This window comes from Pelmatolapia mariae, linkage group LG15, assembly GCF_036321145.2.
Source record: "Pelmatolapia mariae isolate MD_Pm_ZW linkage group LG15, Pm_UMD_F_2, whole genome shotgun sequence".
In the NCBI taxonomy this organism is placed as follows: domain Eukaryota; kingdom Metazoa; phylum Chordata; class Actinopteri; order Cichliformes; family Cichlidae; genus Pelmatolapia; species Pelmatolapia mariae.
The window spans coordinates 5247376-5267379 of record NC_086240.1 but is presented as its reverse complement, the minus strand read 5'-3'; the positions used below and the strand labels follow the sequence as shown (position 1 = coordinate 5267379).

Sequence of the window (20004 nt, the reverse complement as noted above, 5' to 3'; positions counted from 1 at the left end):
TCACTCTTTTACATTAGATAACAGACTGCGAATAAATGCTGTCACCTTTTCCACTTCAAATCCCAGACATCTCTCTTTGTGTCTGCTCAATAATCATTGTTCTGAGTGCGGGAGTTGATTGGTGCCGTCTGTTTCTTCGTCTTTTCTTCGATGAAGCACAGATACTTTGCAAACAGCGTTCTGTTTCTGCGGTCACACACGCCAAAAAGAAACCTATCTTGCCACGGCTATTAGACCATGCTAGCACTGTATGACGAATGGGTCAGATATGTTTAGTAAGCCGCTGCTGTCTGTTTCACTGTGTTTCTGTCTCAATGCAAAGCAGAGGATGCACAGACAGACAGACGAGTCCCACTTTTACTGAAGCTCTTATTTCTCTGCTGTATCTTTACATAATATGTTCCTTGTTGCTCACAAAAGGTTAATATATGCCTGTGTAATACTCTGCTACTTGCTGAATAGCAGAGCTCACAAGGCAGCCACACAGTGTCTGAAAGTGCAACAGGTTGAGCTCTTTTTCGTCGGCGTGTGCCTCCATGCACATTTTCTCTTAATAAGTGTTTCATGTAATGACAGGCTGCTAAGATTTTCTGTACTAACGATTATCCCTGGCCTTTCTCTTCCACAGCTCCCATCAACCCTCACCTGAGTAAGTAATGTGCACCTCACTTAGCATGTCTCATCAGACAGAGTGCTCCTTCTGACACAACACCGGCTGTGAAAACAGTGGGGATACTCCAAGTAACTGTCTCATCTATAGAGAGCTGACTTTTAAATAATCAGTATTGAACTGGAAGATGTTTTTAAACGACTCTAAAACAGGAGTAAATGAGCAATGATTGAGCAAGGCTTGCCTTTAGAAAAGGGTAGGCTTGCGTCAGGCTATTTGACATTGTGCATTTTGGACACGGCGTTTGCATGAGATGTTGGATGTCGTTTGGTGTATCTGTGTGTGTGTGGGGGGGTGTGTGTTTCTGGGCACATGAGTTTATTTGCACCTTGTGTGCTCTGTGAGCATTAATTATGCATGCATTTGCGCCATAGCTGTTTATATTCTTTAATGTTTAGCTTCATTTATGACGCATTGTTTCATTGTTGAAACTTTACAAATTCACATTATTCATGCCTTGAGAATCCAGACTTAATCATTGCTTGCTGTGCGGCAGTGTGCTGCCTTGTATCGTGGTTTATTTATTTTTATAGATATATATTTTGGTGGGTGTTCACAGAAACATTGCCAACATAATAGCAAACATCCTAATCACCAACATCATTATCCAAATCCCTCCAGGAAACTATCTTACCTGCATGCCTCCCCTTCCTCCCTGCCTCCTTCCTCTGCCTATCCTCCAAATCCTCCTATCTCTCTGAGGCGCACGAGGCGAAAACATTTAGTTTAGCTCGCTGCGGATAGGGGCGTTAATGTCTAGCACCAGGAGCTAGACCTCCATTTAAATCTGCATGCTCATGAGGAGAAGAGTCAAGAGTGCCTCAAACGCGGCCCCTTGCTGCACTTTTCCCTCTCCACCACCTCTTCTTCTCTCGCTCGAGCTCATTCTCTCGCTCTCTCTCTGCCTCGCAGCATCACTGCCCTCTTCCATCCCCCGGCCCATCCACCCACACCACACCTCTACGTCTGTGTTACCTCCATTACCTGAGTAAAAGCTGCAGATCCCGCTCCTCTCAAGGTCACCACTCCAAACTGCTCCCAGCTACGTTTTAATAAATCAATGAATATTTATCAGAGCACATGCCTGCGTCCTGAATCTAAATGCTGCTTTTTTTGCTATCTCTTTGAGGACACCGCTTAGCGCCGCCAAGTCCTCTGGTCAGGTGTTTTTGCATCGTTTGTTATTTTTTTTCTCTCTTTTTTTGACACAGTTGATCCAGCCACTACCCCTTCATTAAACTGAGTGCATGGGGATTTGCACTCATCATCACAGTCTATTCACTTATACGTTCCCTTTCATGTGACCAATAACAACGTCGTTCCACCCTCTTTCAGTCCTTCCACTTGTTTTGAACTTGTTGTCACGGGTGTGGGGACTTAATATCTTCACCTGCACACCTACTACAGAGAAGATGGAAGCTGATAGAAAAAGGCGGTGTCAGGTTTAAAGAAATGATTACACCGTCTCACTGGTTAGAGGATATGAAACATTGGAGAACAATCACCCCATTTTTCTTTTAAACCTGTTAAAAAGGGGGGATGTCGGGGATTGTTCAAAATCACAAGAGGCTCACCTGATTCAGATAAAAGTTTTCTACTGTATCTGTGCTAAACCTCACAAAATTATGTTTTAACAGGAGATTTGTATTAAGTTTGAAATTATTTACTGTGCTGTGGCTGCGTTTATTGAATGTCATCCATCATGCTTCGGTAGTGGGCTGTCTGATAGTCGCACACATAAACCGCCTTTGGGTGTTTCTTCAGTGGCGCACTCTGTCTTCATAGACTCTGTTTAAGTAGCAAACAGAACTGCATGTCGTAGTCAAGAAAAAAAGAAAAACACATTCAATGGCACCTCCCTCACAGTCAGTGAGAGGTCACATCTTAATATAGAAATTCTTTTCACCAGATTGCATGATGTAATTAGGACTCGGGTTGGTCTATGTATCCCCCCGAGACACATGCACACATGCCGCAGGAAATGTCATAAATATACAGTAGGTGTCACGCTACTCAAGACATAGCAGTGTACTGTAACTTCTCACTCTTCTGAAACGACGTGCTCTGTCATCCACAAGGAGAGTTCCACTGCAGCTTTGAGGAGGAGCCCATCTGCATGTTCACCCAGGACAAGAATGATGATTTTGACTGGACGCGACACAGTGCAGCCACCCGCGACACCAAGTATACGCCCAACACTGGCCCTAGTGGTGATCGCAGTGGCTCCAAGCAAGGTAAGGAGCTCAAACTTCCACCCTTGACATGTCCAAGCAGTGACTAGCCAATCATTGCTTATCCCTAGTAAAAGTATTGCATATTTATTTTAGCTAGTGGCTGACTCTACTTCTTTTTTTATTAATGGAGGAGATGATTCTCATTGTCTTACTTTGCTAATTTGATGGCCTGCCCTTGAGAGAGAAATTGATAAATAATTAACCTCTAAAAAAATATTCAAGGCGTGTGGTAATTGCAACTGGCAGGTTGAGTTGGCCCACATCACGCACATTCCATGATTTTTTTCTTTGACAAAATACGTCAGTGATTAAATGTCAGTGAAGCTGTCTTTAGTTGAAACGACCCATCAATTGGAGTTAAAAGCAAGGTTGAACTATTAGTCATCTTTAAGGATTGGAGCAAAAATGTATGTGTGGTTAAGTTTCCCGACCATATCATGGCATGTTTTATGCCCCATCTGTTTGTTCATTCAGAGGATGTAAGCAGAGGTATCCTTCATCTGATTGCATAGTCCCTTAGGTCACCGAGTCCTTCAGATTGCCCATTTTGTCTGGTTCAAAACCGAAATGATCCCAGTTAGGTGATTATGTATTCTTTTTCTCAAAATACTCTTCCATGATTGCATTTGCTGGAAATGGTTCATTGGAAGTGGGAGAACTCCGGAAATCTACACACGTGCGCACAATCCTTATTGCCAGTTGTTACACTCACAGTGGCTGGTTGGAAATTTTTAACACATCGCCCAAGCCAAGTGGTCTTTGTTATCTCCTGAAAAACACAAGTAAAAGATAATAATCACAATAAATGGATGAATCGGTGCATTTTAAAAGGTCCCAAATACATAAACTGTAAAGCAGCGCGTCGCTGTTTGTAATGGCCTGCTGTTTAGCACAATCTGCCTGTATTGTATTGGCTTCCTTTTGCGATATAATATCAATGCAGTGGAAAGAAATATTGATAGTTTTATTAAAACATAAAATGCAGGCGCTGTGAACCTATGTCCCCACCAATTCAATTAGCAGAGTAATTATGTCATTACTCCTCCATATCAAGAGGGAGCAATGTGAACATAAGTGATCTAAGTTGCTTTGAAACAGAAAAAAAAATCATAGGGAAAAAATGGTGGTAAGTTTAACACCCTAGTAAATACATACATGCGTTTATTGTTTTGTTTTTTGGGAGGGGTTGGGTCCATTTGGAGCATATTTTTTACCTTCAGTTATACAGATGTGGTGATGTATCATAGATGAGCTTACAATGTATATTGATCGCCACGTTGCTGTAATGCAATCGGGGTCATTATCATGTATGATAAGAGTGTCTTTGCCAAGCCCTCATTGTTTCTCTTCTCTGAATAAATGTTATACAATTACAGTGGACACTGTAGCAAAAAAATCTGCATTGATAAAAATATTGCAGAGTATAACACAAATCATGACCAACCTTAACATTCACTAACCAGTGAGCAAGTAATTTCATAATGTTTCTCATCTTGTGATTTATATGTACGCCTGAGCAATGATATTGCAAAAATCTGTGGAAAAAGTAAAAACCACAGCTGGTCTAGGCCTTAGTGATCATTCTTGCCAGCTGTCAGCGAGCCTCTGAAAAAAGTCTACCTGCTTGTTGTATTAGAAATTAGCATGTTGAATGGACACTATTGTTTCATATGTGCTCCATCCACAATGAATGAATCCACAAATGCCCCCAGGGGACGGTGAAGCAATGTGATTATCACATTATCGGTCAGTGCACGACACATAGCATTTTGATTATTTCAGATGTTTATTTGCAAACAAACAAAAACAAGTGTCACTTTTCAAAACGAAGAAGTAAGATGGGACAATTCAAAGAAGATGATTTCAGCTGTGCTCATTGTGTCAGCAAATATTTGATGCTGCACAAACTAACAGTGAGGATCCTTGATCATTTATTTTCAAGATAATCTTCTAAATGAGCCTCGTTGCTGTTTCCATGGCACCCAAATTAGACTCTGCATAGTAAGTTTAGCATTCGCTCTCGAGAGCTGCATGTACAGGTATTGCATATTCAAGAAATAAATAAGAAAACTGGATATGCAAGAGTCTTTCAGAGGATTTTTAATGAATCCTCTGATGGAAGTTGTCTGTGGTGAAATATACAGTAGGTGCCTATTATGGTGCTACGGTACCAGCAGCAGCAGCAGCCAAGGCAGTAAATAATGCATTGGCTTTAATCACCTAATGGTTTCAAAATGTCCAGCATTTCATTAGCAGCCCCATTCATTTTTTTGTGCATAATTATCTAATATGAGATTCAGCTGAGGGAGATATTCCATTTGATTTTGGCTGGAGGGCCATGGAGCGGCTCACGAGCTACCTTGCCTGTGCCTGTGGCTGGGCTGAGATTGGCTTCAGATAATTTGGCTCGCACACAGAGGGCTGTCTGACTTATAGGCATCACTGCTGCTGTCCACCAATGTCAGACCAAGGGACCATAAATTTAACCTCACTGTTATCATCTCTATCTGTGCCAGGTTATTGCGACTAGTGGGCCCTGGCCCTTATCTTTCTTATGGAAGGTGTCATTACTGCAATATTTACAGTGATAAAACAATTTGTCAGCGACTCAAAGAGAAACCGCTGTTTGTGACATTTCACAGTCAGGGACAGTGAAGTTGCTGATGGGGCCAACATAAGTATTCAGAGAAATATATATAAATATAATTATATATATAACTAAATATAAACAGCTTAAAACGGAAGAAGCAGCCTGACTGCTCATCTGCTTGTTACCTGTTAAAGTTCAGGGTCTGGCTGTTGGGCCGGGGTCAGCATTCACTCAGCCAATAAATGATGAGTTTGTTTAGTAAAGTCATGAAAACTGTATTATTAGTTTAGTCACACTGTGTCAATAGTTTTGATTTAGATGCTCTATTATGTTCCTCTCGTACAGATCTCACTCCCAGTACGTTACATATGGATCTTTGTATGCGTTCAATCATATTTAAAGTTTGTTTGCCTGTTTTTTTCAAACCTGCTGCATTAATCTCGTGAACCCAGGTAGGTTTGATGGCTAAAATTAACCAAGCAAAGGTAGAAAGGGCGTAAAGGGAAAGCCAATCAGCAAGTAATTAAAAAAAAAATCTAATTATGAGAAAGCTGCAACAGCTGTGAAACCTGTGACTTAAGCCACTGCCACACTTCTAATAAGTCTTTTCTGCTTTTTTAAATTAGACCATCAGCTCTTAGCATTTTGTATTACCACACCTATTGGTTTAAGATCTAATCCAAAGAACAGCTGTCTCTTCTGATAAAACGGGAATATTTGACACGAGAGGATGAGAAGGCACTGAAAGATCAGACCACAGTTTATGAAAATGTAGAACCCCTTTTATTTTTTTCTCGTAACTCTGGTGTCCACATGTGTGTTTTTATCCATTTCAAGGTTTCTACATGTACATCGAGACGTCAAGACCACGCAAGGAAGGAGACCAAGCACGGCTTATAAGTCCATTTTTCAACGTAGCACCTAAAAACCCTTACGGTATCACCAATCCACCTGCCTACTGCTTTGGCTTCTTCTACCACATGTATGGAAAACACATAGGTAAGAATGATTGCCTTCATTTAAAACCACTGCCTAATTTCTTAAAATTCTTAAAGAGTATCACTGCTCCCCGTTTTTGCTTGATAAAACAGCAAAACCAACTTTGAGTGGATTTCAAGTTGCTTTGGCAGTTCTCTGTTGTATAAAGCAGTTGCTTTCTTATTCTCGTGGAACTAAGTACAGTCAGTAAGGCAACACCACATGAAATTTTATTTCTAAAAGAGTACGTCATCAAGCATCTGTGGGACATACCGCTGGCTTTAATTATGATGAGGTTCTTGGTTTTGGTGTCCAGCAGATGTGTATTTCACTGTGGAGTTTTTTCTTTCTTTTTGTGAAGGACTTCTTGTTTGTGAGAGAGGAAACGCAGTAGTCACGGCCAAGAAAAAAGAAAGCAGCACTTTTTCCTCTAAGCAACAGAATTGCAGTCATTTCCTGAGAGTTTCCCCCAGTGGTGTGTTTGGTGTGGAGCTTTGCGCTTTCTTTCCAAAAATTTCTAAGTGTAGCTGTCAGATGTTTCAAGTAAAAGATATCTCCTTTTTGCAACACACTCCTTCAAAAGGTGTGCGCACAGATTCTGGGTGTTAGCCCTCACATTCATCTCACAATGTAGATAACAACCCTGCATGGCCCATTTGAAGATGGTGAAGCGACTGAAGGAGCACTCTGTGGCTTACATCTGACTCTCTTCACCAGAGACCCAATCAGCCAACCACAAGCACTCCTGCTTTGAATGTGTGCTGTTTGTACGCTCAGTGCGTTTAGGAGTTTTGCTCTAGCACAAAAATAGCAGTTTACGCTTTGTTGAAGCCCTCTAGGGTTTCTCTGTCCCAACCTAACTCCCTATCATCAGCTACTACACACCTTTATAAGGCGAAAAAGGTCACCAGCGGACGTGGGTGCAGGGTTATCTTGTGTCTTTTTTAAAGCACCGGTACTAGTGTTGATGCACAACAAGCTTTGCTTTTCATTGCATGACTTAATTCTTATTTTTGTGGAAAGAAGATCACGGTGAAATAGTCTATGCACCCAGAAAATTTTTAATGGTCCAGTTTAGGAGCCAGAGCCATGTCAGTGAGAAACAGGCACTGTTAGCATATGAGCTGAAGTGATAAAGGAATAGGAATAAAAAACAATGAATCTAAATGACAGCATGATCTGCAGGCATGTGAAAATGAGAGTTTTCAAAGCCATCTGAGCAGTCTGTGAAAAACTAAGAGCTCTCTATGACTCGGTAGCTTGTAGAACCACTTTTAACAGCAATAACTTGAAGTAATCTTTTTTTGTATGATGTTGTCAGTCTCTCACATCGTTGTGAAAGAATTGTAGCCCACTCTTTTTTTTATAACATTGCTTCAATTCATTGTGATTCGTGGGTCAGTCCATTGACGGTAAGGTCAAATATCTCCTCTTTGGTCCAATGGACTTGGTTCCAGAAGTCTTCTGAGGGTTTTTTTGTTTGTTGTTGTTGTTGTTTTGTAGACGCTAATATGTGAATCTATGGCCTGCAGCCATGTTATTTTGGGGAAAGAAGATGCTTTGTCCAGGCAGCCCTTCCAAACAAGCCGTATTTGTTTAGTCTTTTTCTAATTGTATTGTCATGAACTTTAGAGTTTATTATGCTAAATGAGGCCTGTAGAGTCTGAGCATTGCACAGTCTGACCTTGTGGTGAATTTGCTTGGATATCAACTCCTGGGAAGATTGTGACACTTTGTTAACACTCACCTAAAAGCCTGAAAACTGCCAAAATGTTGATGTTCATTTAATCAAATGCATTTGATTAGCAGCATCTTTCTGCTTTGTACTGCCTTGATTCCTGTGGAAAACAGTAAGGGTGTACTTAGTTTTTCACAAGACTGCATGGAGTCCTGTGAAAAAAAATGTTTTCACATGATTGCACATGTACCAAAAACATGACAGAATTTTAGGCACAGTATCTCAGAGGAAACAGTCGGCGTACTTTGCGCTTCTAAAAATATTCATATCCAATATCAAATATAAAACTTTTTAACCACACAAATACACAAGTTCTTCATGTGAGATAACTAAAACTGATGTCTTTGACTCATTATTTATGTGTTCTCGTTTTGGTTTCAGGCCATTTAAATGAAATTCTAGTGACACCAAACCAGAGGGAAATCACCCGCAGAGATAGGCAGCTAAAAATAGCATTTCACTGAAATATATTTTAGTACAGAAAAAAGGATATTTAAAAATAGATAAAGTATAGAAAGAAAAATCAATCAGTGACAGTAAAAAATGCCAAGAGAGGAATTTCAGGAGACATTCAGCAAACTGTGAAACTGCTACAGGCCAGCAGCTCACCTCCCCTCTCTTTTTGACATTTATAGTCAGCATTTGACTTCAATTACTTCAGGATCCTAGAAAGACATTGATGGTCTCCACACTCCAACTTCTGCAGCTTCTTTTTTCACCTTTTAATAAGCTGACTTGCCTCTTCAGTGTCACATATCTTACTCCAACTTCTATTTTTTTTCTTTTGAAGTCTGTTTTGTTATAAACTCTGAGATAGGGACCTAAGTGCAGGACTTTGTAAAGTTTGCAAGTAGTAATAAAACGCAACCCTTTATCAAGGCCTCAGTGACACAGGACTAGAGACCAGTCACTGATCCCCCTGGTAACCGCTGGTCACAAAGAAAAAATGTGTATTCCCCAACGCTGGATTAAAATCAGTCTCACAGAACTGCACTGAAAACCTACTTGTGATTTTTGTGGCCATTAGCAGACAGCTGTGGTTACCAGCTACCAGTTTGCATGGAAGACACTGACTTGTCTGCAAAATCCAACACTGACTGCTCTTTAGTCCTGCATGCCTGGGGCTTTAGCAGTTGATTTCACAGCGACTGCCAGCAATCTCCAGCAGCCACCCGCAACCAAACTGGGAGTACTCATTTTCCCCCAGCAGCTTGTGGTCTCCTTGAATGAACTCAAATTCAAGTGCTGACATCTACAATGAGCTCTCCTTGTTTAACTACTGTTAGAGACAAATGTCATTGTGAATAGTTTCTTTCAATTTTTGTAAGCTCACGAATGGATATCAAAGGTAATTTTAAAACCCAAATTCAAAATAATTGGAATGCTGTGTAAAATGTAAAAGTGCAGATCTCATAAATCCATATTTTATCCATTCAGAGAGTATATAATATGTTTAAACTGAGACATTTTACAGTTTCATGAAAAACATAGCCCATTTTGAATTTGATGGCAGCAACACATCTTAAAAAAGTTGAGACGGGGTCAACAAAAGGCTGGAAAAGTGAAAAGAAACAGCTTGAGCAACTTTTTGCAACTAGTTAGGTTAGGTAGCAACGCATCAGCTTCATGTAAAAGTCTTTTAAAAAGTGCATCTAAGAGAGGCATCGTTTCTCAGAAGTAAAGAGGGGCAGAAAGTTTCTTTCTGCAGAAATTTCAGAATAATGTTCCTCTACATAAAATAGCAAAGATTTTAAATATATCATCTACAGTACATCATATCATGAAAAGATTCACTTGCACTCAGCAATTTTGCGTGTAAGTGACACAGTTGAAAGTCAACACTGGATGCCCATGATCTCTGGGCTCTCTCTGCGTGGGCTCAGGAACACTTCCACAAATCATTTTCTGTGAACACAGCTCACCTTGCCGTCTACAAATGCAGGTTAAGAAGAAGCTGAATGATGACATGATCCAGAAACACAATTTTAAATCTCTTTTTAAATGGACCAAGGCCATACTGTGGTCAGACAAATTGAAATTCTTTTTGGAGAACATGGACACCGCATGCTCTGGACTGAAGAGGAAAGGGACTGTTATCAGTTCAAAAGCCTGTATCTCAGATGGTATGTGAGTGCATTACGGACTATGGAAATGCCCGCTGCACATCTGGAAAGCCACCATGCCCAAAGATATACACTGGTTTTAGAGTAACATATGCTGCAATGTCTTTTTCAATGAAAGCCTGCCAAAATTAGTTATTATTTTTCTTAAATATTACATTTTCTCAGTTCAAACATCTGATATGTTAAAGATGTGGGTTTATTAGATTTGCAAATCATTGCATTCTGTTTTTATTTACTTTATATTGTGAGACACTTTATATGAGTGATTTAGTTCATGGTTAGTTTATACATACTGACTAAATAATTTATTTTATTTGTATAGTCTGAAGTTTTTATCTACATCCACAAATCCACCTTTGACTAAGGAACATACCCATCCCATTAACTTATTTCCATTTTGTGTTTGGAGCTGACAATTGGAATTTCTGTAATGGACTTACGTGAAAATAAATTAGCAACAGGTAGCCAACATAACAGGATGAAAGGCAGAAAAGGGAAACGCAGATACTAACAAAGCGTAAACATGAGCACCGTGCCTGTAAAATGCTAATTCTAAAACATGGAGAACAATATCTTTAATTAAGCAAAACATGCTGAGAGAGGTTAGTCATTAAGTATTACACTGGAGTTGATAACATGGCTTGCATATGCTCTGAAATTTAGGCTCCTTTCCGGGTGTCCTCAGGGGAGAGCTAGAGTGGAAGTGTCTAGGCAGGTGGGCCAGACCAAACATCTGGAGAGGAGGAGGCGAGGGAGGTGGAGAGAATATAAGGGTAGAGGTGTTGGAGGGCGACTCAGCAGGGAGATGAGAGCTCCTCCGGCTCCCCGCTGAGGTTGAGTAGGCCGTGACATTTCCAATTTGCTCAAATTGATCGCCAGCCAGACCCTCTCTTCTCCTGCCCTCCCCGTCTGTGGTGAGGCCCATGCCCAGACTGTGGCGTGTTATGATGAATGGGCTAAATGTCAAGGACTTGAAACCCAGCTCAGATCCTCCATAGCGGCGGTTCATTTGGTATTCTGCCTCTCCGTCCGTGGGAAACATTTGCCCCAAGCTCAGGAATGTTGGTTTGTGATATTTTCTTCCCAGAGGAGTAAATGCTTATGACAAATTGCCCAAATAATATATGCATTTCATATTTTCTGTTATCTGGGGGAATTTTGGCATTTTAAATAATTGAGAGCTTCTTCTTTTTTTCTTTTTTGCACTTAAAGCCGTGGCTTACAAAACCACCCGATGAGGCAAAGCTCCATCTTGAAATTTGAAGATTTCGGTACTGTTTGGCAAGGTGCCGTTGACGTGAGTCACAGTCAGGTTGTGGCACGGTATCGCTGAAGGCCAGAATCAGTCGATAAAGAGTCATGCCTACGCACTGATGTGAACAGTGGCACAGGCTCAAAGAAACTCCTCCATAGTTAGCTAGCGGGTGGATACCTGAGACAAGGTCACACTTAATTACTGAAGCGCACATCAAAGTTTGCCTTTGGAGCCCATGTCGCATTTGTTTATAGGATTAAGTCTCGAGCAAAGCACACCAACCAAGCGCGCGTTAAGCCTGACCTTCTGAGAAGCAACTGAGTCATCTATTCATTAGCAAGGAGGGTGGTACAGCACCTCAATCCACCTCTCTACCATCCTCACTGCATAATGGAAAAATTTCCAGGAGCTGTTCTTCACTGTTCACCAGACTCACATCTTTCTCTTCTCAGATCTTTTTAAATTTCACAAGTGTCTGCCAAAGGTTTTCCTTTTAAAAAAAAGGTACTCCAAAGAATATACAGCATATGCCTTTGCTCAGGATGTGATGACACTGACATAACCACCTACATCGCTATGAGTTCAAAGAAAATGTAAGCCAGCTAGCTCAGCAAGAATCCTCCTACATCCTAAACACTTCCACAGGAGATGAAACCGCGGGTCATGTTCTGTACAAGAGCTCATCTCTCACTGGAGATTGTGCTGTCGTGGGGGGGAGTGTATACCGTGCTGATGAGAGAGTGTGAACAGCGTAGCTTTCCCTCTTTTTTTTTTTTTTTTACCTATCCAGGGTGGGGGCTTACTGGTAATGAGGCATCTAGCTGAAGCAAAGATGCATCAAATGAAAGGTTGCCTCACTGGTTGAGTCAACGCAAAGGTGCTGCTTCCCATATTTGTGAAATTCACTTGACTTCAGAGCACTGCTCGCACTGAGCTTCGCTGTGGTGTCAGTGCTAACCTGATTTGAGTCTTTGGATGCTGCTCCTGTTAGCCCACTGCAAAAAAGATGATGTTCTCTCTCATACACGCACTCCCTGTTCCAGCATGGCAAATTAAAAATACCACAAACACACACACACACACAATTGGTATGTTTGTAAAGGAGGGAAAAGTGGTTGCACTCAGTGTCATCATCTGACAGTTTTATATCAAAGCCTGGGGCCAGACAAGAGACCTCACTGAGGGTAGTCTTTAATGTAGACTTGGTATATAGTCTGTTCTGTCTCAATAAGACCCAGTATATCTGTGTTATTGTTAACCGATATAGGAATTCAGCTGAAATAGATCTGTCATGTTGTGTTTTGTAATATAGAGCTGGCAGTGACACTCAGTGGATTATTTTCTGTAGTTTTAGTGGAAATCCAGCTGAGCTGAAAAAGAAAACTGAATTTGGCAGAAATAGTTTGAAACTAATGATAAATTCAGAAGAACTGCCCTCTAGAGGGAAAGTATTTCCATTTATCGAGAAATTCATATCACACATTGCCCTTTAGTGATAATTAATTTGGACCATCATGAGCGAGAGAATAATTTATCTTTGCATGCAGACACTAACTTAATATATGTATCAATTCATATAACCTGAGTTTAACCTTTGCTACTGCTTGGCTCTGCTTCGTATTCAGAAGAATACATAAATCTGAAATGCGGGATACACAGGTGAATATTAGATCAGAAGCCCAATTTTATTTGAAATTAATCTGGAACAGATTACTACGGAGTTCTTTAATGTACATGGTCAGGTGGTATATAATATACACCCACTTAGAAAAAAGGGCTGCAGCTTTTTTTGTTCAAGGGTCAAGGTTCTTTATTCGTCACATGCATAGTTATACAAGTATAACACACAGTGAAATGAAACCTGACACGCTCCTCGACTTGTGCAAAGAGAGGAAGAATATTATATATAATACATACATTAGGTGAATGTGTCGTAAAAGAGACTTTTTTGGTGAGACTTTTTAAGAGTTTTGATGGCTTTTATCCTTTCCTTGACCCCGACCAGTCTCCTTGTCATTGCACGATGCTGCTGTGAACCATGGTATTGCACTAGCATTGTGCAATGGGGGAATTCATCTTTATTCTCAGATCCAAAACTGCTGTAATTTACTTTTTAATCAAGACTTCTTCTCTTCTTCTCTGTGCATTGCTTCTGAGTCAGTTGTCCTACTGGCTGGTTCTCTCATCTCTTCACAGATCTTTTGACCACTTAGATGCAGTTCCTGGGGACATCCCCGATTAAGACCCTTTGCAATTTGACTGGACAACCAACTGACTGTCCAGCCAAACTACCCAAGCTAAACTCCACATGGTCAGCTTTGTCATGGAGGTCAACAGAGAGTTCATGGACCTCTTGTCTTGGTTTTAGTTCTGACATGCAGTGTGACTTCTGGGAGCCATTGATTGTTTTATGTCCAATCACATCAGTTTATCACAGGTGGACTGCATATTTTATTCTTTTTAAAATGAATAAAAACGTTAAGATGTCTGATTACTTTTTGAAGGAATTGTACATGAAGTACAACAGTGGTTGGTGCTGACAAATGTTCCTATTTCGGCATATTGTAATTCAAATGATCTTACAAGGAACTATACTCTTGAACCCCTGACAGCGTGTCAGACTTTACAAAATCAAGCCTGTGACAGCAGTCTTTGCCTTGTAACGAATCTTTTCATATTAGATCACTTTAGAACTATAAAGCACTGTAAGGAGCAGAAAAAGCAACCCAGTATCCTGGCAAAACGTGTAATAGACATGCCGGTCCACCGTGTCCATTCAACGCTTTGCCGTGACATTGGGTTGAAAAAAGGCCGCATAGCACGGTAAAACCAAGTGTGGTAATATGTCAAACAAAATACTGTCACCTGGTGAAAATGAAGAATTCAATAGTCAATATAAAGTTGAAAAGGTATTTAAAGCAGATGTACTTACCTGTAACTGTGGCTTAAAGAAGGGGAGCTCTCGGAAGAAAGCTCTCTATCTTCTGCTATTTTTTTCTTCCACGTTTTCTGCCTGCTGCACCTTAAATTTCTTTGTATTAACTTTGCAGAACGTATACCCTATTGAAAGTCTCTGCAAAAGCATACATATATTTGTTACTCCAACATAAACATATGGGATTCGGCCTCCATTTGCACACAAGTTGTCCCCTCACATGGATTTCATGCACTGCTGAGAGGTGGCTACAATCGACCAGTTACCTTAATTTCTAATGACCTACTTAAATTAAATAATAGTAAGTTGCCATTTGCGGGCATAATACAGAGGAAGTAGTTTAAATGTAGGACAAAAGGAGTTAGCACTATAAAATGAAAACATATAATGATTATTAAGCCATAATTCCAAGATATGAATACTTTCTTTTGAGCCATTAGAAAATGTTTTGGCAACAGTCCAACTGTCTCTCTCCTCAATGCAGGAACGCTAAATGCATTCCTAAAGCAAAAGGGTCAAACGGCTTCAGAAGGCCTCGTGTGGTCGCTAAGTGGCAATCAAGGTGACCGCTGGAAGCAGGCCAAAGTAAGCATCCACCCAACATCGTCTTTCCAGGTGAGCCTAAAAAAACTTTCATTCAATATGCAGTAGCGTTTCCCTCGGTGCCCTCTATTTTCTTCTTTGCCTGTGTTTGTGTGGTATTGGTTTCCCTGGGGGCTAAACACTGTGAGAAGTAGCCGGCATTCCCACAAAATGTCTGGTATGACACGCTTTTCCATCAGGAAGCCTGAACTTTGTGAGTGGATGATGAAAAGCTGCAAAACTTCCATCATTTTTACAGCTTTAGTTGTAAAATAGGTAACTTTAGTTGCAGCTTCCAACAGTCTTGGTTTTAAATTTTGTGACGTTATAAGCAAATACTTGCCACCTGCTGTTGTGTTTTTTAAGGCTTTTTTCCAAGGTGTAATTTAGCTAAATTACACTGTGCATTGACTCAGTCTTTATCTTACTGCAGTTCAAATTTCCCTTTTTTTCCTGCTCTCTCAAGATTCAATATAATGACTTGTGCTACTCTCTGTAGGTCGTACTTCAAGGGATTCGGGGACCGGGCATTGAAGGAGACATTGCTATTGATGATATCACGCTGGAGGAAGGGGAGTGTCGAGACCCGCCGCCCAGTGAGTAGCACCACACATCCGCCTCCTCCATCCTCTCCTCTGTCCCTCTTATCTAAGTCCCAGGTACTCTCTCTCTACCTCACCGGACAAGGTTCAGATTTATGAGAGAGGATCTAATCTTAGACAGCTGGCAGCATAGAACGACCATCTCATGGGGAAAGCATGGTTGCCATGGCAACAGGGTGTGTAATCACATGAATGATAGCCGCGCTGGCTGAGTGGAGTACTGTAATTGCGCTGCTGGAACAAACAGAAGGTAAAAAACAGAAAACAGGACACGGAAAATGGCCTGCAATTGACAGGGCATTATTGGTTGGCAGACAAATATAGTTCCCTTGATTTAATTCCCATTATTTATTCTGGAGGAATTATTTCCAAAAGCCGCTCAGACTTAGACATCTCTTTAACATGCCATAAATGAATCAAGATAATCTGTTTTCATTTTTCACGTCCGTGGTGGAAAATAACTGCCCATCTAACGGCAATCAGAGACAGTGATCTCGGTCTGCAAGATGCGTTGTTTTTGTTGCTGTGAGTTTGTTATTGTATAGGTTAGTTTTCATTTGGGTGCATTATGATTCAAAGCGACAGCATTAATTCATTTTGGAAGTAAAGGAGTACTCGCCCGGGCTGAGGACAGAGTAATGTTATGAATTATGCAATTCAATCTCACGCAATGAATCTTACATGATTCAGCGTGATGTGAGAGGGGAAAATTGAGCAAGATCTCGTGAGGAATGATGAGAGATGACTTCTGACTGATTTTCCACCTCAGAAAGAAAAATGCTTCGTTGTGTCTGTTTTAGGATTTGTTCAAAGAGGTTAGCAGCACAGTAGAAAACATATGGGAGAAAACGAATATTTGCTTTCTTGCACAGCAGGAGATCCATCTATTTTATCCAGCTATTGTGGGCAGGGTGTTCTGGAGCCAGCTTACTTTAGGAAAGACACGGGATACACCTGTGATAGTGTTGAGTTCCTCACAGTCATCTTCATTTGTGGTTAGAAGTTCACATACACCTGAATGTAATTTTAATTTGGGGCTTCTTGTCCCTTGCCAGGTTGCACATTGACCAAACACTTTTAGTAGCCATCAACAAGCTTCTGGTATAATTCTGCTTGGATATTTGACCACCTATTTTAGCACAATTAGTAGAGTTCATTTAAATTAGTTGGTTTGTGGGCACAGACCTCGCTTTTAAGCACAGTCCTCAAATGACTAGTGTTGAGGTCGGGGTTTTGGAAAGGCTATTTCAGAAGCTTAATGGGCCCTTTCCAAACAACTGCGCATAATCAGTTTAAACAATTATACATAAGTACAAGACCCAAAGTGTGATTCTGAGATGATAGGAAATTGGTTAGGATGTTAATGAACAACCCAGGAACCACCAATGCTCAAGCCCGCCATGAAGTGGAAACTGTTGATAAAATAATAAACTACCTCCAAATGATCCCAAACACATATCAAAATTGGTTTTGGAATGGATAAAGCAGGCTAACATTAAACTTTTTGAGTGTAGATTATGCTTAAAAGCCAGGACTGTGCCAGGAAACCAAACAATTTAAAAGGATCTTGCCAATCCCGCCAAGAAGAACGCTCAAATATCCAACCAGAATTATGCCGGAAGCTTGTTGATGTCTAATGAAGTGTCTCGTCAAAGTGCAACTTGCTAGTCCAAATATTAGTGGTGGTCTACGTATGTATTGGAGCCTGTATATATAATTTGGACCCTGTGTAGATTAGAGAAAATTCAAAATAATTTAAAACTTGTGCATCCAGTTCTTGTTTTTCAGCAATTAAAGATGTATGCTGTCTAATCATTTTAAAGAAATCATTAAAAGCCCATAATTACCATGACATTCATCCCCATGGTGAGTGTATTTAAACTTCTGACCTCAGCTGTATGTAGTGAATTTAAAATCACCATTTAACCTAAAGCCCAGAACAGAAACAGAACAAAAACATCGCGCAAACACAATGCTGACCACTGCAGCCTCGTGCACAGATGTTAGATGAGAGCATTAATTTGACTTTTACGTCTGCACACCGAATCTTCAGATCTTTAAGCTGAACTGACCAATTGTTGTGGTTACCGAGCAACTCATTAGCTTTTAGCAGCGGAGCTCTTTGCTGGTAACAGCCCATTATTTACTAGTTAAAAGCTCATTAAAAGATAGTGAAAGCCACAGGGATAATCATGATGTTATAGCTCTTTCATGAATAATTGACTGCTGAGTTAGTAATATTTCTGTATGCATAGTCTTGTATTTGGCTAAATGGAAAAGCTTTAGTATTCAACACACTCAACATATTTCTGAAGTGAATCAGCATGCTACAGATGGATAAAGCCATAGTTTCATATTAAATAGCATGAGTAATAAAATCATAGAGTATTCCCTTCACCACTTATCTTCCCATGTTTGTATTGAAATGTTTGCTTATTTCTTTTTCCCCCCCATTTAGATCTCAGCGCCAAGGCTCTGTCCACATCCTGCCATATATGGCTGCTATGTGTCACCTTGGTGCTGACCCTCCTGGAAGGTCAAAGGTGACCCATTTCTCCATCATCTCAGAGGCGAATATTCAGAGCCGCCGTCTGTGAGCTGTACCCTCAACATCCAATCACCAAAGATTCATGCATCCTGAAAGCAGCGGGGTCCCCCCATGGACTGCAGACTACAGAAAGGCCGCAGTTATTAAATGAGCGAGAGAGAAAAAATAAGTGATTAAAAAGTTACACAAAAAGTAAATAAAGAAGATGCGCTACATTTTTTTTAAAGAGACCTCTTTTACAGAAAAACACCCGTCGGCGCAGAACTCTGGACGTCTTTACGAGCACAAAGGCAGGTCGGCGACGAATGAGCCCGGACCGGCGGAGGAGATCACAAGCATCGAGGGAGGGCAGTTTGTAAAGCACAAGAACCATTTTACGAGGCGCCGGAAAGCTTCCTTCGATGATGGAAGGAAATACAGACACTGCTGACTTTTTGAATATGAAGTAACATTTCCCTGCTTATCAATACATTCAATCTGACCTTTCTCTGTGTATCTTTATCTCCATTTTCTTGCACCAGATGCCAATCCCCGACACTTGTTTTTCACTTTAGCCCAGCCTCGTGTCATTCTTTGGCATTTCTTTATCTGCTCGGTGCTGTACTGTAGAAAAACAAGGACTCCGACAACATTTAGTTCTGTCTGCTTACTCCCCTGTAGCTGCCTACGTATCTTTTAACACTGTGCTCACGAGTCCAAGTGGCCAACTGACGGTATGGTGGCAGAACAATAAGAGCAGAAGGCTCAGCAGAGGTGTAGACAGGTGGACTGGAAGGCAGAGAGATGTTCAAGCTTAAAAATGAGAAGGAGACAGAGCAGAGGAGGGAGAGGAAAAACAGGCAGAGAGTAGAGGAAGGTCCGATTAGCGAGGCCCCACTCGAATATTCAGTCAGCGATCTGCCTGTGGAACAGAAGCCACTTTACTTTCTGCCATGAAACAAAGTGCCTTCAGATTACAAACCGAATCGTGAGCCTGGGTGTTAATCGACATCGAACAAGTCTCTGTTCATGTTTCCTCTGATGGGCTATTTTCTACATGTTTCTTTTGCCCCACAAGTGCTGATGGGAGGGCAAGGCGCGTTCAAGATCGAGAGAGGGGGTTGTGCCGCGTCCGGATTTTACTCCCGATGGAGCAGTCGCCCGCGAGTATCAGCGCGTGTGTGCAAGGGCGCGCGTTTTTGTGTGTCTGTGTGTGCATGCACCTAAGCCTATGCCTATGCACAGTTTCATGTGAGGGGAGCCAACCAGGCAGTGCTGGCAGACCCTGAGCACAGGTTTGGAAACAATTTGGATTACAAAAAAGAAAAAAGTGTGGCAACGGTCAAAGTGAGGCTCTGGATCCTTTTTTGTTTGTTTCCTTGTTTGTTCTGTTTTTGTTTTGGGGGGAGGGGGGGGGGGTTGTCTTGTGCAGGAAAACAGTTTAAGATCATAGAGGAGGATAAAGACACTTCACCGAATGACTACCCCACTCTCCATTCCCACAGTTCTCCTCCCCTGCGGGCAAGAATTTTTTTTAACAAAACAAAAGAACAACTGCTGAATAAAACATTGCGTTGTACAGGGAGGAGAGTAGGAACTTTGGGACTGCAGGCGCTTCATTAGGGTGACACGCCTCACCCCTATCCTCCACCATTTCTATGGAACAATACGAGAATAAAAGATAATAATGACCATAATAATAGTCATGATATTTTATTACTCTAGCGAGAATGTTTCTCTGCTTTTACACAAACTGTGAAGATTGACTGT

At 41.0% G+C, this 20004-nt stretch overlaps 1 protein-coding gene across 2 annotated transcripts in view; it reads left to right on the top strand.

The window, feature by feature from the left end:
- The window catches only part of LOC134642677 (MAM domain-containing glycosylphosphatidylinositol anchor protein 2-like), a 191157-nt gene extending 171526 nt beyond the window's left edge, over positions 1–19631 (top strand). For both annotated transcript variants that reach the window (XM_063494596.1, XM_063494597.1), the window contains 6 exons: positions 629–649; positions 2749–2904; positions 6332–6493; positions 15008–15138; positions 15605–15701; positions 18166–19631. In XM_063494596.1, the coding sequence (XP_063350666.1) occupies positions 629–649; positions 2749–2904; positions 6332–6493; positions 15008–15138; positions 15605–15701; positions 18166–18254 (656 nt within the window). In that variant the 3' untranslated portion in view covers positions 18255–19631. The remainder of the gene's footprint in view (positions 1–628; positions 650–2748; positions 2905–6331; positions 6494–15007; positions 15139–15604; positions 15702–18165) is intronic.
- Positions 19632–20004: the final 373 nt, after the last annotated feature.